Genomic DNA, 25,284 nt, shown 5'->3' with positions numbered 1-25,284 from the left:
GTCACAAAGCCCTCTTATCAGGTTCAGATGCCTTTATATGTACATATGATGTTGCTCTTAGTAAAATGGACACACCATAAATTACAGACAAGGAGGGAAAAATCAGCAGATTGGATTTCTTCTATTAATAAAGTTTGGGAGCCATGGCTGACAGTCAGTAATTGTGATTCATCTTTCAGAGTATTGATGCAATGGTATGCTCCCTTCTCGTCCTTATTGCCAAGGCCGTGCTTAGCAAGTTATTTTGCCTGCATAATTTCTCCTCTTGAATTTGTCATAATGCAAATAATCTCTTAATTTTGTTCTTGGACTCTTAGTTTATTAATTCCTTTTTCTCTGCATTATTGCCTTGCCATATAAAGCAAAACAAAGGGAACATGAATCCTGTCATTACTAACCTCTCATTGTGAAATGCTAGTTGCATGGCTGTCATGCTGATCCACTGAACCAGAATAAGCATGCACAGGAGATTTGACTTTACTCTGACTTCATTTGTTCCAGATGATTAACTCTTAGGCTACATTCACACAGGCAGTTTGACACGGTTCATCTGATTCCTGTTGCTGTGTTGGGCAGCTAGCTGCAGCTGCTGACAACTTATCATTGAAGTGTATGGGCTCGGCGGCTGCAGCTAGCCACTCGGGACAACCAATGATTTCCTATGGTTATTGCTGCTGGATGCACATAGAGTGCTCCTAGCTGCACTCACCACAGGCAATTGATGGATGTGCAAACAACCACAAATAGAGGTGAGTGGGGGGAGGGAGCGCTAAGACGCATCTACCCTGTGTGCATTTGGGGATGGACCATCAGCAATGGGGGTTAGTAGAAGGTCCATGTGGAGGTGGTGTCCAAGGTCATCTGTAGTGGGGGCTTGTAGTAGTATGGACTTGTCCAAGGAGGCGGCCGGCTGTAAAAGCTTGTAGATACTCCTAATGCAGGTAGAGAAGAGAGACAGCAGCACCACTCTGAGTGTAGACGGTTACAATCAGGCAGATTTAATGGTAAAATTGCACTCACATAGATAGGTAACAAGTAGGCATGTCAAGTGATGGATGTCCAGTGGGAGCATCAGGTCCTTTGGCCGTGCTCTGGGTGTTTTCCTGATGCTCTGGTGGTGTCCAGTGCTCGGGGAGTCTACTACTCACCAGCACCGGAGTGGCAGGAAAACACCCAGAGCGTGGCCAAAGGACGTGTCTACTTGTTACCTATCTATATAAGTGCAATTTTACCATTAAATCTGCCTGATTTTAACTGTCTACACTCAAACAACCATGAATAGCTGCAGGCAAAGCAACCTTTCATTGAAGTGTATGGCCTCGGCGGCCGCAACTAGCCGCTTGCAGGGGTCAAACACAGCAGTAGGAATCAGTGGAATCCTGCTGCTGGCATTAGCACCGTGGCAAACCACCTGTGTGAATGCAGCCTAAAAGTACTAAAGAGGGTCAGCCAGACAATAAATTTTCACAGGAACTGACAATAGCAACCTTCATATTTTTGTGAGTACCTCCCCTCTAGATGGCGGAGCCAGGTTGGCCACGTACTCTCTACATCCCTTGCTAGTACAAATGCACTGCAGAACACATGACTGTCTCCTAGAATTGCTCCTCCATCAAGCTGGCTGCTGCTGTGCAGTGGATTACAGCAGGCTTACAGCAAGCCAAATTCAGGTACCTATGTGTGTTACATTGATAATTAATAAATAACTGTACTAATTGGTGGCATTTCTATCTACCTGGAATTTAAATCTAAGCTTGAAACAAAGTTTAAGCAAACTGTTGTTAAAATGTTAGAAAAGCAGTATCCTAGAAAAGAAAAGTGAAAATAAAAAAATTAAAAAATAAATAAATATTCATCCATCTCCTAGCCCACACCATTGATCTCCATTCTATTCAAGTGCTACATTTGCTATAGTACTGCACAGCATTGAACAGAGAGCTGAGTGTAATCTGAGACCTGAGTGGAGGGATTGGACACACCCCTCTACAGTCTCATAAGGAAAGCTGGGGCTGGGGCTGTCAATCACGTGCTATGTGCTAAAAGGGGGGGGGGGCTGTCTCCCGGGATTGCTGGTGTTGACATAGACTGTCAAAAGTGATTCATGCAGATAGCAAAGGAATGAGAGAGGAGGCAGAAATCACACTAGGTGCTTTGGATCAAGACATGTACATGCCATAGAAGGAAATGCTTTGTTAATTTTTCAATTCAGAGGTTTGCAACACTTTGAAATGTTTCAGATGCCTGATTCCAAGCTGAATTCAGTGGTTTCTACCACCAGCCCAATAACAAAGTATCTTGTAGTGACAAAGGGGCCAGCAAATGGAGTGCAAAGAGGAACCAAGCATACAAGGATTCTTCCTATCTGGTAGCTCTTTTTTTGTTCCATACATTTTACTGAAATATAATACAAAGGGAATACAACAGATAAAATGAGATGCAGTGTCATTACAAAAGTTAACAAACGTCTAATAGGAGCGACTTGCTGTACAGAGGGCAACAAGATTCATTGATAAGCTTCAAATGATGCTGGTAACTCTAACAAAACAAAGATCAGAGGTGTGGAAAGTGGGACAGATGAGGTTAAATTCTTTTCTTCACTGGCAGATCCTTTTCTGACTTTGTAAATCTAGCAACAGAGTCACTTTAACGTTGAAATAAATATACTCTATCATGTAAACACATGTCCTCCAACACTGCAAAACTTATACACTCACCAACCACTTTATTAGGTACACCTGTTCATTTGCTTGGTAAGACAAATTACTAAATCAGCAAATAACATGGGAGCAACTCAATGAATCTAGACGTGGTGATAACGATTTGCTGAAGTTCAAACCGAGCATCAAAATGGGGAAGAAAGGGGATATAAGTGACTTTGAAAGTGGCATAGCTGTTGGTGCCAGATGGGCTGGTCTGAGTATTGCAAAAACTGCTGATCTACTGGGATTTCCACACACAACCATCTCTAGGATTTACAGGGAATGGTCCAAAAATGAGAAAATATTCAGTGAGTGGCAGTTTTGTGGACAAAATGCTTTGTTGATGTCAGAGATCAGAGGAGAATGGGCAGACTGGTTTGAGATGATAGAAAGGCAACAGTAACTCATGTCAATATGGACCAGAATCTCTGAGGAATGTTTCCAACACCTTGTTGAAGCTATGCCATGAAGAATTAAGGCAGTTTTGAAGGCAAAAGGGTGTCCAACACGGTACTAGCAAGGTGTACCTAATAAAGTGGCCGGTGAGTGTAAACTAATATATGTGATGAGATTTATGTATGTTTTATTAACTTACATCAGAACTCTACCACCTTAGATTGTACACCCCTTGAGGGTTAGGGACTGAATGTACGATATATATGTAGAGCGCTGTGTAAATTGATGGAGTTATATAAGTACCTGAAATAAATAAATAAGGTCCCCTGACCATGAACCATATTGAAGTCTATATACTGTAAATGTACAGAACAAAAAAATATTCTATAGCTACCTATTTATGAAGACTCGTGTACAGAGACAATGGTTTTATATTTTCTACTGCAGCGCCCTGTTATCTTTACTGATAAAATTAATCAATAGAATTCATTTAGTGGCTAGGCAGGCAAAAGGAGCGTATATACGTAACATTAAAGCATGAGTAATTCCTAGGAAAGAACACAGTACAGTTCTCTGACTTTTACCATATATTTAAAGACACACTGTCATTTTTCCCCATTCAGTGCAAAGTGACTGTGTCTACTGATGCACCTCACCCCAGATCTATCCATGCTCCCTTGCAAGTTTTTTTTTAAACTATTTAATCAGGGCATTTGGATATATATTTTTTTTATGTTCAATTACAACCATCTTCACCAAGATGTAATACCAATTACAAGCCCCATGCCTTAAGATAGTCAAGTCAGTGAGAAAAATTGTCCTGGTGTCAGGAAACAAGTGCAGCTAATGCAAATTCTTCTACAGTTAATGATAATTCTTCTTCAGCTAAAGCTAATTCTCGTGCAGCTACTGCTCATTCCCGGGCAGCTAAAGCTTGTGAACTTGTACCAGCACACTGACGAACCCAGGCTAATATCCAGCATGCACTGACACATAGGCACATTTCTATGCGTCATCACGCATCAGCACGCACATCTTCCCACATTGGCACCAAGCTGCCTATTTAAAAGGAGACTCTGCGGTGTACTTATCGCTGGATGTTCTTCAGCTTCCTGTGATCTGTGTTCCTGTATGTACTGACTGATCTTCTGTTGCTGACCTGGCTTGCCCATGAACTTGCTCTGTGGATTTTGGCCTCGGCTTGCCTCAGACTACTCTCTGCCTGATCTCCTGGTGCTGCCCTTAACTTGCCTCTGACTATGCTCTGCCTGATCTCTTGGTGCTGACCTGGGCTTGCCTCTGACTATTCTCTGATTGATCTCCTGGTGCTGACCTGGGCTTGCCTCTGACTATTCTCTGCTTGATCACCTGGTGCTGACCTTGGCTTACCTCTGACTATTTTCTGCTTGATCTCCTGGTGCTCACCAAGGCTTGCTACTGGACCTCACTCTGCTTGCTAACCTGGTACCAACCCCAACCTGCTTCCTGACCACGCTGCTGTCTCACTGTGTATGACCCTGGCTCACCTTGACTACATCTGTGACTGTGGCAATCACCTGCTATCAAGCTATTGGTACCCGTGTTTCTTTGAGCCTTGTACCCATGTCACCATATTCATTGCTGCTTGGACCAGAGTCGCAAGGGAAGTCCTCTCATCAACTAGGTCTTATATATAGAGTCAGGTCCATAAATATTGGGACATTGACACAATTCTAAAATTTTTGGCTCTATACACTACCACAATGGATTTTAAATGAAATGAACAAGATGTGCTTTAACTGCAGAATGTCAGCTTTAATTTGAGGGTATTTACATCCAAATCAGGTGAACGGTGTAGGCATTACAACAGTTTGCATATGTGCCCCCCACTTGTTAAGGGACCAAAACTAATGGGACAATTGGATTCTCAGCTGTTCCATGGCCAGGTGTGTGTTATTCCCTCATTATCCCAATTACAATGAGCAGATAAAAGGTCCAGAGTTCATTTCAAGTGTGCTATTTGCATTTGGAATCTGTTGCTGTCAACTCTCAAGATAAGATCCAAAGAGCTGTCACTATCAGTGAAGCAAGTCATCATTAGCCTGAAAAAACAAAACAAACCCATCAGAGAGATAGCAAAAACATTAGGCATGGCCAAAACAACTGTTTGGAACATTCTTAAAAAGAAGGAACGCACCGGTGAGCTCAACAACACCAAAAGACCCGGAAGACCACGGAAAACAACTGTGGTCGATGACCAAAGAATTCTTTCCCTGGTGAAGAAAACATCCTTCACAACAGTTGGCCAGATCAAGAACACTCTCCAGGAGGTAGGTGTATGTGTGTCAAAGTCAACAATCAAGAGAAGACTTCACCAGAGTGAATACAGAGGGTTCACCACAAGATGTAAACCATTGGTGAGCCTCAAAAACAGGAAGGCCAGATTAGAGGTGCCAAACGACATCTAAAAAAGCCTTCACAGTTCTGGAACAACATCCTATGGACAGATGAGACCAAGATCAACTTGTACCAGAGTGATGGGAAGAGAAGAGTATGGAGAAGGGAAGGCTATTAAACAAGGCCTGTTATTTTATTGAAACATGCGAGTGTCCTTATTCTATGGATTTATATGGTCTTGAGGGGCAGTATTACACTATGTAGCCTTTCTTTCCTTGCACATTATTGAGGATTCCATGGAGAAGTAGAGTGGAGTCGATTGCTGTATCTAAGCAGGGTGAAGGCGATTTGAATTCCTCCTGAGGGGCTATAGGATCCCTTCTATCCTATGAGGCTTATTACTCACCTCCATCTGGTGAGTGCGGTCAATATTATTTTTCACGTGGTGATTAGGTGGAAGCACATTTTGGAACATTGTTTTGAAAATCCTTTTGGGAAAATAAGGACTTATGTTTGAAATATTATATATATATTTTTGCACGGACATTTATTTATGATTATTTTTATTTATTTAATTTTTGCGCTGTTTTTTGTGTTATTTATTATTGGTGGTTTTCACTGGTGCACAGCTGCATAATTGTATACTTTCTTTGATTGGCGCTGGGATTTTTTTAGTTTGTAAGGGAAAGAAGTGGAATGTTATGCAATGACCAAGTCAATCACCTGACCTGAATCCGATTGAGCATGCATTTCACCTGCTGAAGACAAAACTGAAGGAAAAATGCCCCAAGAACAAGCAGGAACTGAAGTTGCAGTAAAGGCCTGGCAGAGCATCACCAGGGATGAAACCCAGCGTCTGGTGATGTCTATGTGTTCCAGACTTCAGGCTGTAATTGACTGCAAAGGATTTGCAACCAAGTATTAAAAAGTGAAAGTTTGATTCATGATAATTCTGTCCCATTACTTTTGGTCCCTTAACAAGTGGGAGGCACATATGCAAACTGTTGTAATTCCTACACGGTTCAACCGATTTGGATACCCTCAAATTAAAGCTGACAGTCTGCAGTTAAAGCACGTCTTGTTCGATTCATTTCAAATCCATTGTGGTGGTGTATAGAGCCAAAAATGTTAGAATTGTGTCGATGTCCCAATATTTATGGACCTTACTGTATTGTTTAAACATAAGCCTCCTGTTGGTATTAATAGGTAATTCAGTGGTACATACAGTATGTTCATATATCATTAGTCTTGTACTGTCAAAACACATTATCTCTGATTTAGCTGCCCCCCCCCCCCATTTTGTCCAGAAGCCAAAGTAAATTTAAGGGCTTCATGCCTGTGTTTATTTATCACCATTCAACACACACAAAGCAAGAGAATTTACCATTGTGGGGGTTGTCATAGCTCAATCCCAAATGCAGCAAAACATTTAGCCTCCTGGCTAGTTATGAAATGTTTTGGGTCAGCTTAAGCTGGCCATAGATGGATAGAATTTCGAATGAAAATTCTTAGGAACATTTGTAAAAACATTCTCAGAACATTCCATCTGTCGTTTGAAAGATTTTGTTTGCATTAACATTTGATTTTGAAATTAATGGACTTCATGGAATACAAACCACATCTTAAAAATTTGTGCGTCTGAGAAATTTTCTATCCTGCTCCTTCGAGTTTCTTGTGACTGCAGTTGAAAACAAACACCGATTTGACCCACTAATGACTAGACAAATAAACAAACTTTCTTAGAACATTCTTTTTCTAAGAATTTTCATCTGAAATTCAACCCATCTATGGTCAGATTTAGACACGCACGCTGTTCCAGCAAAGTATGAAGTCTCTCTATTTACCACACACTGCTTATCCAATAGAAAATTGAAATCATGCCCTTGATGGGGGAAAGGCTATGGCCAGTTCTTAGCCACAGTATAGGGAGCATTTAAATCCCATCCAGGACACTGCCCTGGACCCAATGGCGCTGCATATCACACTATGTAATATTTTATATATGTTTTGAATGAAGTTACCCTTTGATATTTGCCAAGGTAGTAATCTGATTGCCTCTTGCATTAGGCAATGGAATTTTCCATTATACTAAATTATACAGATTACATTTACTGCCTGCTAGCCATGAGACCTAAATAGAACCCCATGTCTTAATGGAAATCTGATGAGGTATTCTGGAACCTATAGTTCCACAGCAACAGCAGAGCCCAAGGTTGCTTTCTGTATGGTTTAAAATATGATGCTATCAAGCTGTAAAAAGCTATTACAGGAAGCTTTAGAAATATTGCCAGAGTTAGCTATCTCTGTCAGGAATCAAATGATCCAGCTGCAATAAAAATATATGAACCTTTGCCCAAATGTTTTGCGGCAGAGTCTTTTTTTTTTTTTATTCCCGTCCTTTGTGCTATTTTGGAAGAATGTCTGCAAAGACTTCTAGGGGCATATTCAGTATTCTTTCTAAATGCCTGTTTTTATTTCCTACGATGTATATTTAACATGATCCACACATACAGGTCTTGTGTATAATGCTAGAATTCCTCCTGTATCTTTGTAGATAGTTAGATGGAGGGGGTAAAGATATGCCCACGTTAGACTGGCATTTTAAGTCCCATGTACTTTGTAATTATACTGCTGCTCTGAGAATCATGTTTGCAGAGTGCTGGGATAAGCCATTTCATGCCCAAGGCAAGGTCAGCAGGAAGTACCGCCACCATTTTCTGCATAATGTTCATTTGCCAAGCTTGTTATTAGCTCATTATTTCCATGTTGTCTTGTTTGATTGTTGCCTCTCAAAACAGCCAGGGTTCCCTTACATGTCATGCAATACTGTAAAGTTGCCTAACTGCTCGCAAACTGCTCCTGTCAAACACGATTGAGAGTTCCCTGCATGGTACATGTGCTATAGTCTGTACAACCTGTCAGAGCACTGCTCCCGTGATACATAATGGAGACGTCTCACAGCCCCTGGAAGTGATCCAGAAGCCAGCATTAGCATTTTTGCAGCAAAAGGTCTACAGATCTGGGCATAGAGTTAGGTGTAATTAACATCACTAACTCACTTCAACCCGATCCGCAGATCAGGCATTACTGCAAAGGTTGAACTTGATGGACATTTGTCTCTTTTCAGCTGAAATAACTAGGTAAATATAAAATTACTGAGGCATGGTGAGTCTTTTGAAGACTTCATTTTTTTTGCCTCAAGTGTTTGGAAAATGTGGAATGAAAAAGAAAATGTATTTTTTTCACAACATTGTCAATTAGTATATGTTTCTAACATACAGCATAGGCATACTTAGAATTAAACCCCAAAACACGTTCTGTTACTCCTCCTACGTATGGTGATAAAACATGCACTAGACTGGTCACAAAGGCCAGGCCCCCAAAATCCGAAGAACACCTTCAGGCTTTCTAGGGGTATAAATTCTGCATCTAATTTCCTGACTACTTATCACATTTTTGGACACTGAGTGGTGAGGTGGTAATGGAGGACACTGACTGGCTACACTATTAGAGTGCATTCACACGTGAGGTTGGCAGGGAGGTAAAGTCTTGCTGCTAAGCCGTGGAGCATTTGGTTTTACCACTCCCCCATCTGCTACCCCCTTTATCTGCAGAGGCAGTGGGGTGGGGCCCTACAGATGCTGCAATGCTTTGCAGCCATGGCAAGAAATATACACCCTATCACTTTGAATGTGAATTCTTATGCATTGTCCAAGGAGTTAAAGCAGGCAGAGAGGAGGCAATAGAAAGCCTCCTCACCACCTGTCAAACTCTCTGAAGAGCAATCTGAAAGTGGGTTGCTTTTCAGAGAGCACCACATGTATGAATGAGATCTTATGATAACACAGGACTGATATGATTGTGATTAGAGACTGGCTGCACAGGACTGGTGACATTGTACTGCTGTGCTAGTGATCAGAGATAATGGCTGGCTGCACTGATATACAATTATATCAGAGCAGCCAGCCATTGTACATGATTACTATCACAGCAGTACAATGCCACCATAGTGACACTGCACTTGCTCTTGTGACAGTATGTAAAAAGTAAGAATTTTTTAATTTTTTGTTTTTACAATTTGTGTTTACATACTGACACCAAAGTAGTGCAGTGTCACCAGAGTGACACTGTAATACTCTAGGGAGGTGATCATGGTTTTTTTTACACTGATTGCTTATTACAGTGATTATTACTGTAAAAGCAATAATTTCATAATGCCAATGTTTAGTATTGTGATAGCTGTGATTGGCCACAACTATCACAGGGTACAAGGCTTCTGTGATTGGCCTGACCAATCACAGAGATCATAGTAGTACGCAATGGCATCATGAATGACAGCCATTGTTTACTACTGGACATGTGAAAAAGAACAGACAAGGGCGCACTCTCATCGTGCATTACCGTGCATTAATAAATAGACGAATGGATGTATACTCACAAACCAACGATAATAAAAGCAGTGTGTGTGGTCCACAAAAACAGTCACAAGGATGCTGTGTCCCTGATAGGATAAGCGAACGCGTTTCGGGAGCTGAACCCCCTTCCTCAGAGCTAGCTAGAAGCCACGCTGGCAATGTGGGAGGCCAGCACAATTATGCCCTCTCACAATTATGCTGCTCCTGTCCAGCCATTACTGTAAATGTGCCAGACAGAAAGTGGTTAACAAAGACTTTAAACTGAATAAGGACTGGAACTCTGAAAGCTCAGCCAAAAGAAAATGGTGAGGGAGAAGAACTAGTCACCCATATTGAATGTGGTTTCCCTGCAGCTGGTTCTTTCCCCGTTACTGACTTACCATGCCTTGTTCTGCACTGTGTCTCCACATGAAGGTAAGCATCTTAGTAGAGACATGGTTTTTCTTCCTCAAGTCAGAGCCTCCAGTAATGAGATCAGTGAGCAGCACAGAAGTGAAATTTCACTCCAAATCTCTTGAGACTAGGAGTCAGATAGCAGTGACTTAGATTCACACTGCAGATACTGTATACAGCTGTGAAGGCTGTAGGTACAGGGGTGCCTAGGCACTTTCACATATCAGGAAGTGCACTGCTATATTTCAGGAGAAAATTATTTTTAAGAGTACTGCTTAGGCACAGTTAACATTTATGGAAGTCCCTTATAACATAGTAAATCTTAATTTTCTTAATTCTGTTTCACTTTAACAGGGCAGATGCTTCATACCCTCTTCCCAACATGCCCATTCAGCTTTATCTTTATAGGCATGGTTGAACAATCATGAGCAGTGAATTAGAACATTCAAATCCTGTATATTTATTCATTATATAACCTAGTTCCTTTCAGATTAAAGTACATTTGCACCATCCACTATGACTACAGCTCGATCATACAATGTATAAGTCATGGGACAGTCTAAACAACCTACACTCCATTATGCAATCTTTTTCTTTTCAAACACAGATGGGACATGTTTCCTTTTCCATTTCCTTATTACCTGCTCTGTGAGATACCAGCACCTCCATCAGTCTTTGACCTTCTTCCAGAACTGCATCTTTTAGTGCACAATGACTGTCCACACTCTGCTTGAAGTTCTACAAAAGATCAAGGAAGAGTCAGGATGATAAACATCTTTCTGTTGTCACCTTAAATTCTGTAACAGTTTGGGAAATGATCCTTCTTCAGACAATTATGCAAATATGCAGAGGAAAAGTATTTCTTTCTGTCTCTAGTACACTGTAGACCAGCGGTCTCCAAACTTTCCAAACAAAGGAATTGTTTATTGTGCTTCAGACTTTAGGGGGGCCAGACTGTGGTCAGTGGGAATAGAAAATGTCACAGCAACAGTGGGAGTAAACAATGTCCCATCCTCGGCATTAGGAGAATTATTAGTTCTGTATCGTTGGTGTCAGTGGGAATAATAGTGCCCCATCATTGGTATCAGTGGGAGGAATAGTGCCCCATCATTGGTGGCAGTGGGAGGAATAGTGTTCCATCACTGATGCCAGTGGGAAGAATAGTGTCCCATTGTTGGTGTCGGTGGGAATAATAGTGCCCTATCATTGGTGTCAGTGGGAGAAATAGTGCCCCATCATTGAGGTCAGTGGAAAAATTAGTGCCCCATTGTTGGTGTCAGTGGGAATAATAGTGCCCCATCGTTGGTGTCAGTGGGAGGAATAGTGCCCCACCATTGGTGTCAGTGGGAGGAATAGTGCCCCATCATTGATGTCAGTGGGAAAAATAGTGACCCATTGTGGATATCAGTGCAGGAATTCTTGCCCTATTGCTGGTGTCAGTGAAATGATTAGGGTCTTGTAAAAGGAATAGTGCCCCAAGGGCTGGATAAAGTCAAGCAAAGGGCAGCATTTGGCTCCAGGGCCACAGTTTGGAGACCACTGCTGTAGACTATAGTAGAACAATTCCAGAACAGGACTCACACATACTAGACTTGTGGTGTTGTGGCTGCTTCAGACTTCTGTTTTTAGACTTTTTTCCTTTACTTTCACCTGGTTATCTGGCCAGTAACATGCTTTCTGTTGAGGGGTGCCTCCTCCATCTATTGAATAGCAACGGAGACACCCTTGAACAGCAGCACTGCCTGGAGATGGTAATATCAGTTGGACTAGTAGATTTTGATGGACTTTACATCACTGACTAAACAATTAAACCCTAACTTCAGCTAATACATTTTAAGCAGTTAAAGAAATATTTTCCCTTTTTTTTTTTACATAAATTCTCTATTTAATTCTGCTGTTTTTACACATAAAATGGGGTACAGAGAACAGAGTTTGCTCTTTATTATACAAGTTATGTTTACATCACATACAAGTGTGATTAGTAGTGGAGGAACTATTTTTGCATACTGTAATATAAGGAGGAAATCCATTATTTCTTCATCCAATTTAGCAGATATTTTTTTTCTTTGGGGAGGTGGCAGAGGGTCAGCCCTAGAGGTACCCTGAACAGACTGTGATATTGATAGTTGGAAAGAAATTACAGGGCAAAACTGGGTGGATGGACAGAGAAGGAGAGGAAGGTCAGAGGCTAAGTTGAAAGGTATGAGGTGATTGCAGTCCTAGATGAATGCAGGCCATACATGGGTCGAATTCTGAACACATTTTCTTTAGAAAATTAGAAGTTTTATGCGTTTTGTAATCCGATGGTGCCACCATTGATTTCGATGGTGCCACCATTGATTTCGAAATTCAACCAACCAAGCCTTCAATTTCTCCTCATTTGCTACAGAAAAGAATTTTCATGGCCAAGAATTTTCTTTTCTTTCCTTTCCAGGCCACAGCTTTATATTTCTTGCATGATACTCCCATGATTGATTCGAAATTTGTTCATTTTTCAAAAAATTTCCAACATGCCCGATCACTCAAATGCGATGGTCACACGAAAATCTGTGACCCACTGATGGTGCAAAATTAGAACGAAAATTCTAAAAAAAGATTTTCAAAAGAAAATTTTTTTCAGAATTCGACCCGTGTATGGCCAGCTTTAAGGTCATGTTTACCTCTAGAAGAAGCTCAGCTCTCTGACAGTAAGTAAGTCTTTGTAATCTTCAGAAAAGGTAAATTCATTCCAATAGTACCAAGTGTTTATCTGATGTATATTTCAGAGTGGCTGTTAGATCATCCATCCTATGCATCTCATTGACTTTGACACACTACTGGTTCATGGAAGGTGGGGCAGTTTTTTTCCAGCAAAGCCAGATACAAACATGAGTGGCATTTATGAAATGAATGAGTATAAGGCGAAAGATTTATTTGATCTGAAGAGAAACCAGAGTATATGAAATGAATAAGAGTTTTAAAAGGTACTTGGGAATGGGAGTCAGGTATAAGAGGAATGTTTCCAGGTTGTCTTTGCAGTCAACATCAGTTAATTTGTGTTTAACATGAATAACATTGTTGGGATAAAGGTTTTACCTAAATGAATAAAAGCAGACCATTGTAAGCAACCCCTATCAGTGTTAAATGGTTTGTCTCAATTCCATTGTATGCCCAGCTTGGTCTGTTAAAGAAAGTTGAAAAATACCAGAATCACTGGCTAGCAGGTAAAAAAAGGAAAATGGCTTAGAAAAAAAAGAAAAAGAAAACTAATTCAGCCACTACATTTATGGATTGGTAATCTACAAGAAATGTAATATTTGCTTTTGGGTTTAGAAACACTGAAACCCTCAGAAATACTATGTGGCAAAATATCTGCTGTGTTTTTTGGAAATACTGAAGTGAAAGTGAGATGCACCTGTACTTATAATTTTGTGAAAATGTTAAATTTGTCTTTATTTGACCTCAAATGTCTTAAACGAATTAATGGGGATATGTTCATTATAATACTTACAATGTTTTTGTGATACTGGTGAATGTGTGGATAGAATATGCAAATGAATCTTATTGAAATCTCCATCTATGCTACCTTTGAAGATGTGTAGAAATCTAGTTCTTTGGCAAAAGAAAAACACTGTGCACCCACCCGTGTACCAGGCAACGCCTCCATAAATGTGTCCTCTCTAGCCCAAGAATCTCATTTAAATAACAAAATTTTAATTTTGCATTTGAAAAACTAGGTGCTGTGAGGGTCATTGCTACACCCAGCAAAGAACCTCACAAATCCAGCTACTCTATGAGTAGACGCATGACTGCACCCCTGCCCCCACCCCTAAACGTAACCATTTCTTCATATGTAAAATTTGTGTAAAGAATAAGGAAAGAAAGGATTTGCATAACACTGGGAGCAAATGTTCTTTCCTGATCCTGGTGACAAATATTGTAAGCTGAATTCCAGGCATATGTATAAAGTAATCAAAACATCAATATTTGCCTCTGTAAAGCAGCTTCAGACTAGGATAAGGTGGGGAGCACTTCGGGCCTATGTATGCATATGTGCAGACGAGAGAAGAAAACATGGAGATGACCTCATCAGTCTACAGATCCTTTACTGTCCAACTGGGGCTATACTCTTTATTGTCTATAGCAAGGGTCTCCAAACTACGGCCATGGGCCGGATGTGGCCCTTTGCTTGGCACTCCAATGATACGAGGCACTATCCCTTCCACTGACACCAAAGACAGGGTACTATTCCTCCCACTGACACCAATGATTGGGGCACTATTCCTTCCACTGACATCAGTCATGGGGTACTATTCCTCTCACTGACACCAACAATGGGGCACTATTCCTCTCACTGACACCAACAATGAGACACTATTCCTCCCATTGACACTAATTATGGAGCACTATTCCTTCCACTGACACCAGTTATGGGGCACTATTCCTTCCACTGACACCAGTTATGGTGCACTATTCCTCCCAATGACACCAATGATCAGGAACTATTCCTTCTATGGACACCAATTATGGGGTATTATTCCTTCCACTGACACCAATTATGGGATACTATTCCTCCCACTGACACCAATTATGTAATTTTATTTACTCCAATTTAGTAAACCAACCCCATGGCATTTTCTACTCCCATTGACCAAAGTCTGGTCCCATAAAGACTGAAGGGCAGTAAACTGGCCCTTTGTTTCAAAAGTTTGGAGACCCCTGGTCTATAGTATATTAAGGAAAATTTACTAAGACTGGAGCAGCCTAAATCTGGAGCAACTGTGCATGACAACTAATCATTTTAAAGCTTTAAAGTAGTTGTAAAGGTTTGACATTTTTCTACCTTCATGCATTCCCTGCATTAAAGTAAAAAATCTGCCTCTATTTGTATCGCCCCCCACCCCTGCTTTTACTTACCTGAGTCCTATCTCAGTCCAGCACTGTGCCTGTTTGAGAGGCTCTCTCTGCTCACAGGCAGCAGGGAGAGCCATTGGCTCCTGATGCTGTCAATCAGAGAGCAGGGGCAGGGCCGAGCCATGCTGTCTGTGTCACAGGCAGTGTGGCTTGGGAGCGAGCCTGCAGGAAACAGCTTCTTATGAGGGCACATTGAGAAGAGGAGGAGCCAGGCACTGGCAGGGGACCCAAGAAGAGGTGGTACAGTGCCACTCTGTGCAAAACCATTGCACAGAGCATATACAGTAAATATAACACGTTAAAAGAAAAAAAAAAAAGCTTTACGTTCACTTTAACTTTCAAAGCATAACAGAGCAAGAAGAAATTGGAAGCTAATTGGTTGTTATGCACAGCTGCTTCAGTTTCTGTCTGCTTTTTTAGTAATGGAAGTCAAATCCATAAAACAGTGGCAATGTAACAACAAAATTATTCTTCATTACCCTAGGTTGACACTATAGCAGCTCTGTGAGCCACGTTTTGCATGGGCACAACATCCCATTCATTTGAAAAGGCTGCCATGCCTCCTGAAAACACAGGGAAAAGGACCCTACTCCATTTTTTCAATCACAGCCCGCATTTAAACCACAAGTGCAGTGCTGTTGCATTTCCCAGTGCATCTCTTGAGTGGCAGCCCGTTTTTCTGCGTGGGTGGTTGCGGTTGCGGGAACAGGTGCAGTTCCATAGCGGCAATCACCTGCACAGGTGTGAACCTAGCCTTAAGTTATTACATCAAATTTAGGGATTTAGAAACATGGTATTGAGTATATAGATTAGGGGATCTACAGTACACTAGAAATGTTTTATTATGAAACTGTATGAATACCGTTCACTCAGAATTTACAAGCTGATGGTACGCCAGTTTGGTACAAGATAGAGCAGAGGGTTAAATGTGCGTTCTAAATATCTTCATTCACCTGCATGGCACACAACATGCATCCAGCACCCATCCCATGGACGTGGTAGTAAAAGGAAGGTGCAAGTATAGAGGGAAGACAGAACACCAATGTAGACTGCAACTAATAACTAACTTGACTTCAATGCCAAAATGCTGACATTTTGGATCCACACAAGATGCCTCTTAAGGTTTGGCATGGCCCTGAAAAGTTGATGTTATGCCATTAAAGGAGATACAGATTTACTTGTGATCTACATTGGTGTGCTTGCTTCCCTCTATACTGTCTATATCCACCTGACACCACACTCACTGGACACTTTATTAGGTACACCTTGCATGTGCTAAGAAAATATCCCCCACACCATTACACCATCACCAGCCTGATACAAGGTAAGATGGATCCACCCAACCATCTGAATGTCGCTGCAACCAGTCTGCCCATTCTCCTCTGACATCAACAAGACATTTTTGCCCAAACAACTGGCACTCACTGGATATTTTGTCTTTTTCGGGCCATTCTCTGTAAACCATAGAGATGGTTGTGCATGAAAATCCCAGTAGATCAGCAGTTTTTGAAATATTCAGACTACTAGCCATCTGGCACCAACAACCATGCTACATTCAAACTCACCTAAATCCCCCTTGCTCATTCTGATGCTCGGTTTGAACTTTAGCAAGTTGTCTTCACCATGTCTACATGCCTAAATGCATTGAGTTGCTGCCATGTGATTTGCTGATTAGCAATTTGTGTCACCAAGCAATTGAACAGGTGTACCTAATAAAGTGGTTGATGAGTGTACATGGTGGGGCTACACAAAAAAAAAAACAAGATTTGTTTTTATGCTTTTTGTAATTCTGGTACTTTAAAACCATAGCAAAGGCCACCACAACCATAGATATCTCTAAACCTATCGAAATATTACAACAGTGGTTGTGGACAAGCACCGTTTAGCCTCTCAGGCCTAAGTGCACTGGCCACCCCTGCATTGCGGCAAAGTGGACCTGCAGGGATTCAATTAAAAGAACTAAAAAAATTGACCAAGAAACTTTAGAAAAACAGGATTCCACCTCAAAAAGACATTATCTCTGAGACTAAAGTGTTGAAAAAGGGGAATTCATTTAGATACAATGAGAAACCTTTTTATCCCTGGAATACAAAGTGGTTCTTGCCGTACAGCTGGTGAGACTCTGGAATCCTACGACATGGCAGGCAATGGCAGAACACACTATAGGTGAATTTAAAATTGGATTGAATGCATTTCTTGCAAGAGCTCACATCCTCCGCCGCACTCATCAGTGCACTTATTGATTTGGGCTATAGATGTTGGGGTCAGGAAGGAATAGTTCTCACCCACTGTGAAGATAAATTGGCAGCTTTCTCATTTGGGGTTTTGTTTTATCTTCTTCCTCTGTTAAATGTACTAGAACAGCATTAAAATGTAAAAGGAATATTTGGTTTAGATTTGTCTGTGTTGAGATGGTGTACTAATAATGTAAACAGGCAAAAGGATGACATCCCACACGTGCCCTCACTCAGTGAAGAGTTTATATGAATATTTCTATAAATATAGATCATAATAAAATTGTCATATACGTCTTTAAAAATGTCAGTTAAGACTTTAATGTGAATATTTGCAAAAAAACAAGTTTCCGAGGCGTGTGACTACAATGAGCAAAGACTTGTAGACTTTCCTCCCTATCATCTCACCAGGTGTGTATGGAGGTAAAGCTGGAGGGCCTCTGTTTCAGGCTGAGGAGGGGTCCAGTTCTCTGTAGCTTCCATTGCATCTTGTAACCAGTGGATGAATCTGTCAAGCTTGGACACAAAGCCCTGGGAGGAAAAAGAAAGTCAGTTATAGATACAACAATAGCACCATCTGCTGTTCTTTTATGGTGATAACAATGGATATAAAAATACATTTGACAAGGCAGCACAAAGAGCCCTGTGATAAAGTGTCCATTGTAATAGGTCACATTGAACTTGGCAAGGTTCAGAGAGTCAGTGAAATATGATTTCCGATTGGTTCTTATGAGCTACATTATAAGATATACTTACTCCCCTTTGCCAGTATTTAAAATAGACCTAAAGGCAAACCTTTTTTTTTTTTTTACAACTTTGGATCAAGTAAGGAAGGGAGATAATTCCTGATCATTTTGGGGTTTTTTTGCCATCTGTGTTCCATTGGGGAAATTTCCCTATACCTCCTCTCCTATAGCCAAAACCGGAAGTGAGAGGAGATCTCTCTAAAGTGATGGAATTCCTCATTGTCACCAGAACAAATGCCCCTTTGGAAGGTGTCCCTTTTATTCCCATTCCTATGATAACCCATAAAGTGAGATTACCTTTCACTTTCCCTTTTAGAAATAACAATACAGAGGACAAACAAGGACACAAACAGAAATCAAAACCTGACAGGTACTCTAATCCCGCTCCACTCCTGCCAAAACTAAAGAAAAAAAGAAAAGAAAAAGAAAAAATTGCCTGAAGTTCCAGTGAAAATAAGAGAAAGAAAAAAAGTCAGCAGCTACAAAAACTGTAGCTGCTGACTTTTAAAAAATGGACACTCATCTGTCCCTCGATCCAGCGGTGTCCTCACTGCTGCCAGTTTTACCGGCCGTCCTGTGTTCTGGGTGCCGGCATCTTCAGTGTGGGCACCCGGCTGTGACAGCTTGCAGCTTCACAGCCAGGTGCAAGTAGCACTGCACTTCCTGAATGGCCCCGTAGTCTTCTGGGGCCTGTTAAGTGTCCCAGAAGACTACGGGGAGGGAGGGGGGAGGACAACTTCCCCTTCCAATTGCCTAGGTGATCGCAGCGGAAGTGGGAGCGGGGTCCAGTCAATTTCGGGTACCCACTCCCCAAAGGTGCCAATCCTTAACAGGGAGCAGGGGGATCAGTCCCTAAAGCGGAACTTCCCCTTTTGGGTGGAGATCCGCTTTAAGAAATACTTTAAATGCTAAATCCAGTCAAAACATTTAGATTAGGGAAGAGCTAGAACTGCTGTCAGTTTTTTTTTATTGCTGTCTTTGTCCCTGTTGGGAGATTTCTCATTGCTTCTGTCTATTTGATGACTGAGAGAGATAATCTCCCCAACCAGGGAAGCAAATAAAAATACTATGTCCCCATGAGGAAGATTTCCTCTACTTCCTGTCCTATAATAAAGTGATACCAGAGCTTCCCCTTTTTTTCAAATATGTCATACTTACCTGCTGGATTTTGCACAGTGTTCCCAATTCTCCTCTTCTTGGGATCCCTGCCTGCGCACCTGGCACTTCCCCCAGCCAAGCGCCCACCATAGGAAGTGGTTTCCTAGGGGGGCACTCATGCGGGCTTGCTCTTGAGCCAGGCTGTTTGCGTCTGTTCAGACACACAGCTCTCTGCTCATAGGTATTGACTGACAGCAGCAGGAGCCAATAGCGCCCATGCTCTCATCCAAACCTGTGAAGCCAGGATACGGAAGAGGAGCTGTTGGAGACATGCACAGTGCTGGACCAAGATCGGGCTCAGGCGAGTATTTAGCAGGGCTGCAGGGGGAGATGCATGTAAAAGATTTTTTTTACAACCATCCTAACCTTCTCCACTTTTTAAAACTACAAAATGTTTTGGCTGTGGCTGGTGTGTTTGGACTTTATCATTCATTTCTGCATTGATAGCAAATAACCAGTGGTGTACCCAGGCAGGTGTGGGGGGTGCGCGCCGCACCAGGTGACACCGGACCCGCTCCAAGACAAGGCAAGTTGTAAAGCAAGCCGAAGATCCACGCAGGATGGATCGGATCTGTGGATTGGGGAGCATAATGGATTGGATTCCGATCTATTATGCTCAATCCATAGATCTGGTCCATTCTGCGGGGATCGTCAGAGGGGGTGTCACCAAGTGTTATCGCACAGGGTGACACCAACCCTAGGGAAGCCCCTGCTAATAACATAAAGGGATATTGGCAAATGTATTCTATCATATATTCTAACTGATCTTTCATTATAAATCATGTACAGTAGGCTGTCATTGCTGATCTCCCTTTGAAAATGCTGGATGCCTGGCCATCATGCCGACCTTCTGGCTTCAATACTTTGACTTTCTGGCCTGGAACTAGAATGTATATATTAATTTTTAATTTTTCTGTGACTTCTCCGGATCTGTATAAGGCTACTTTCATACTGATCCCTGGTAAAAATGCACTGTTGCAGCGTTTTACTGCTTTTGCAGTGCATTTTTTAAAGGACATGTGACTCAAAAACCACACCAAAAAAGCAACATAGGTGTATTTGTGATGCATTGTCCATTAATTTCAATGGGCAGGTACTTTTTCTTCACTGCACCAAAAATGCAGCAAGCAGGATTTAAAAAAAAAATCACACCACACCTGCAATGGATCAGTGTGAAGAGTTCCATAGGAATACATGCTCACATGTTTTTCTTTTGCTTTTTTTTTAACACAAAAGCAGAAGAAAAACGGATCAGTGTGAAAGCAGCCTAAGTGTTTTGGAGCAGGTAACTGGCATTCTCTGCAGAAAATCAGAAATGTCAGTTCATAGATTTTTCTGATGAAAGCTCAACTTTGATTGGATCGTAAACTGACATGAGTTCATCTGATTAAGGCAAGGTTCACACCTATGCAGGTTGCATTTGAGCAGTTTCTGCATTGCTTTCTGTACCTGCAGTTTGACACATTTTTGCTGCGTTTTTGATGGTTTTGCGGATGTTTTTTACTAATTTTTAAAAAATTTTCTTGTTGCTAGGCAGATTTAAAAGGCATCAAAAACACGGCAAAAATGCAATACATGCTTTTCTGCGTTTTCATTGAAGTCTATAGAACCAAAAACGCAACTTTTTGCATTCAAAATAGTCCCTGACCCTTTCCAAAAAACGCACTGGGTGAAAACGTGCCGATGCAAACATGTCCCATCGGAAATCATGTTAAATGGACTGTACTGCGTTTCAGCAAAACGCAAAATGCTGCAGAAAATGCTTGGGTGTGAACCTAGGGTTAGGCTTAGATTACTGGGGTGTACATATGTGTACACTGGTGTGAGGGCCATGTTTGCCCACATGTGATGCACAGGTGTTCCATACATCTGTGTGAATGTCAACTGGGATACAGCGACTGCAAGGACACAGCTGCTGCCACTACCAGTCCCTGTTACTATATGAATGGAATTAGTCACTGCCAATGGCAACCCCGTAGACTTCATTCTTGTGAGCTAACAGTACTGCTGAACTCTCTGCACAGTTTATAATAACTTGTAAAGGACAGCAAGTTAGTGTACACTTTACACCTACCTCCTGCTATCCTTTTCAGTTATATTTCCTGGAATACATTTTCTAAACAAGGTTAAAACTCGATTCTGGGCAGCAGCAAAAAAAAAAAAATTACCCCCTGCAATGGAGTCTCCCCATACTGCAAGGGCTCGTACGCTGAGTAGACTGTCAGTGGCCTGAGAGGGGTCCCCTAGGTTTAGGGGGCCAGCCTCCAGGCTGGAGCAAGGAGGACAGAGTGAGTACATCAACACACCCAAGGATTCACAAGGGGAGAGACTTCCACATGTAGCAAGCTTTCAAAGAACAGGGCTGGGCTTAATCCTTTACCCTTTTCCTGGGAGATCTTCACAGCAGCCAGGAGGGCTGGTAATGTCTGCAGGCTGTGCAGCTGGGAGCAGTTCTACAATGGAGAGGAGACATCTCTGCATGTAGTTTTACAAGTCAAGTTGATTTTCAGAGGGGGGGCCATGAGTCCCTCATCTGTAAGAGGCTGTTGCCCTGATTATCATTGTAGCCTTAAAAAGGCCCATCAGTGCTGCCAATCTGTGCCCAGCAGTGCCACCAATCTGTGCCGCCAGTCAGTGCTGCCTATTAGTGCCCATCAGTGCTGCTTCATTGGTGCCTCCTCATCAATGCCCACCAGTGCCACCTCATCAGTACAGCCTTATCAGTGCTGCCTCATTAACACATCAGTGAAGAAGAAAAATTACCTGTTTTATAACAGAAACTAAGAAAAACTTTTTTTCTTTAAACTTTTGGTTTTTTTTTATTTGTTTAGCAAAAAATAAAACCCCAGTGGCGATTAAATACCATCAAAAGAAAGCTGTATTTGTGTGAAAAAAAATGGTAAAAATGTCTAATGGGTACAGTGTTGCATGACTGTGCAATTGTCATTCAAAGTGCGAAAGCACTGAAAGCTGAAAATTGGCCTGGACAGGAAGGGGGTAAAAGTGCCTGGTAAGCAAGTGGTTAAGGAAGAAAGAACTGCATTAATTGGTGTATTTAATATCTGCCTGGAGTTTGTCTTTGCTTCTTCAGGTCGGAGCTGCTCCCCTACTTTTTGGTGATCTGATAATTGCTGGGACAATGGTCAATTCGCTTTAGGAGAAATGGAGGAAGGACAAATCCACATAATGGGTGAAGCAGAAGAAGGGAGATCATCGCACTTCAGGTTCTCAGGTACAGTTTACTTTCCAGCAAGGAGAACAGCGAGCTGTACAGTAATGACATCACCAAATCTCACTCCAAATCTCATGAGACTAGCTGTCAGAGGCTGCAGTGCTTAAGTGATCTCACCCCTCAGGCATACAAGCCATGAGGCCTAAAGCGGACAGGTCCCTTCCTTTCACTGAAATTAAATCAGCATGCAGTTCTGCATGCTGACATGAAATCACATTGCAGTTATTTGTGAAATGATTGATGATTTTTGCTGTTACTTACCTTTGATGTGTATGCACTTTCTGATCCATTGAGGCACTAGTGATGCAGCCAGGGCCTCACAGATGCCCCCTGGAAAAGCTATGTCACCAGTGCCTCCCAGACAGATCTAATCTCCAAACTACAAGATCATTTGGTGAAATCTTGCGAGTTCTCTGGGAAAATCCTGTTCTTGCCTTGTTATTGTTTATAGGCCGCCATGGCTTCAGAACTGCAACTGTCAGGTAGCGAAATGCCACTTACCTTGCTGTAGCCATGCTGACGTATAAACAATACCAAACTACACCAGATTTCATACAGGGCACATGCGTGATCTGGTACAGACATCAAAGGATGGGCAGAAGAGAATAGGAAAGAAGAAGCTGACTTTTTTTTTTTATAGATGGATTGGGTTGCAGGCCCCCTGAGGATGGGAGGACCTGTGAGACTAACGACAAACTACAAGAAAGCGGTAAGTACCTTTTATGTACATTTATTGCTTGTACTACAAACATTCCGTTAGTATATTCATAGTTACTGGTTAAAAAAAAAAAATGTAATTTTTAATGTGGTTCACCCTTCTGAGGAATATGAGTCAAATATTTACTACTGAGTTTGCTCTTCAGAGTGTCATTTTACTTTTCAGCAGTGGGGGTTTTTTTGCCTTCACTTTAGTCCTGCACTGCGCTGCACTTAAATATTACTAATTGATACCATGACATGATAGACATGATTAATACCTCTAGATCAGGCTAAATCACTAAATGGCAGACCGGGGTCCGGATGCGGACCAAGTCGTTGTCCCATCCGGACCCATGCGGTCCCGCCATTTAGGAGCCTTTTCTTCCACCAGCCGTCCCGTGGTCATCCTCACAGAGCTGACAGCAGGAAGCAGGACAGTTCTGGATGGAGGGCAGAAGCTGCCTGAGGTTAACAAGCAGGTGATTGGTTGCTAGGATGAAGGGCAGTCCTAGCAATCAATCACTGTCTGTCAATCACTCTCTATGTAGGGTAAGACAGTGGGGAAGAGGGCAAAGTTAAAGGGGCTAAGGACATCAATGTGAAGGGGGGTTGCTGTGAAAAGGAGCCGAGGACTGAATGTGGAGGGGGGGGCTGATGACTGAATTTGGGGGGCTTAGAACAGCAATGTTGGGGGGGGGCTGAGAGCAGTAATGTGGGGGGACTGAGGACAGTAGTGTGGGGGGGGGGGGTTGAGGACATTAATATTAAAGCGGAGGTGCTGAGGCCTGAGTCAAGGGCTAGAGGCAGTGATATGGGGGGGCTGAAAGCATTAAAGTGGGGGACAGTAATGTGGGGGGGCTAAGGACCAGGGGCGGACTGACCATTCGAACACTTAGGCACTGCTCGAGGGGCCGGGGTTAGTAGGGGGCCCCATGAAATGCCCCTGGTACCTTTTATAGGCTTTTTTTCAGTGTGGGCAAGGACATAGGGGCCCCATGATCCCCTATTGCCCGGGGGCCCCATGAGTTGTCAGTCCGTCCCTGCTAAGGACTGTAGTGTGTGGAGGCTGAGGACATTAAAGTGGGGGGGTGCGCTGAGGACAGTAACATGGAGGGGGGGCAGAAACAGTAATGCCTACATGCAATTCGGACCTCTGATTCATGAAAATGTTACTGCCCAGACCTCGGTGAATTTTAAATCAATACCTCTGCTCTAGATGTTCCCTATAAGATAAAAAAACTTTCCTAATTTCCCCACTTCTGCACATTTGTAATATTCACTGATTGATCAGAATTTTTAGTTCACCAGCTGCCAGAAATTGCTCTTTAATACTGTGGCTCCATGACCCTGTTTCTTGAAGCAAAGACCAATCTACTGGGTGAGGCAAAGCTGTGATTGTGACCAGGCCAAGTCTTTTAGAAGCACACTGTCTGGCTTACCAATCCAATCATATTTATATCCGATTAAATTCAATTACTACAAAGGTTGGAAAATTACAGTATAGTAATTATAAGGAAAGAACAAAATTACTGAAGCAAATTTCATTTCTGCTACTTCCTAAGTTTAAAAATGTCAGACGGAAACAAAGAGCTACTTGACTATAAAATTACCATCAATATATCACAGGCCTTCGTGTCCTATATAGTAAAAGCGGAAAAGTGCTTTTAGCCTGAACTTTGATTTGAAAGGGCAATAAAAATATATTAGAAGCAATCACTAAAAACAGCCTAAGCATATAAAAATGACGCATTAAACAAAAAACAAAAAAAACAACGCTGTCCTTTACAATGCCAACCCCTTGACTTCATAAAAACAAACCTCATTCTCTATTCGGCTACAGCTATACTATGTAATAACATACATGCTGCTTTGGAATGTGTACAGGCTCACACTTTTCAAATAATTTTGACATAATTTATGATGTAAAAACAAAACAATTGCAGCGCTAGTTATACATGCATCTAATTGAAAAAGCAAAAAGGTAAATGGAAAATGTACATAGGTGGTAACAAAGTTCGAAATATGGTGCATAAAGACAGAATT

At 41.9% G+C, this 25,284-nt stretch overlaps 1 protein-coding gene across 1 annotated transcript in view; it reads right to left on the bottom strand.

Annotated features, from left to right (window-relative positions):
* Positions 1–25,284, bottom strand: part of AKAP6 (A-kinase anchoring protein 6) — a 340,821-nt gene that overhangs the window by 198,218 nt on the left and 117,319 nt on the right. The window contains exons 5-6 of the mRNA XM_089691196.1: positions 17,815–17,937; positions 10,921–11,017 (exon numbers count right to left, since the gene is read on the bottom strand). Of these exons, the coding sequence (XP_089547322.1) occupies positions 10,921–11,017; positions 17,815–17,937 (220 nt within the window). The remainder of the gene's footprint in view (positions 1–10,920; positions 11,018–17,814; positions 17,938–25,284) is intronic.

Source organism: Staurois parvus, unplaced genomic scaffold (genome assembly GCF_062004578.1).
Source record: "Staurois parvus isolate SC_StPar_1 unplaced genomic scaffold, SC_StPar_1.0 ptg000553l, whole genome shotgun sequence".
In the NCBI taxonomy this organism is placed as follows: domain Eukaryota; kingdom Metazoa; phylum Chordata; class Amphibia; order Anura; family Ranidae; genus Staurois; species Staurois parvus.
Note: the sequence above shows the minus strand (reverse complement) of the source record. Positions and strands in the feature narration are given on the sequence as shown.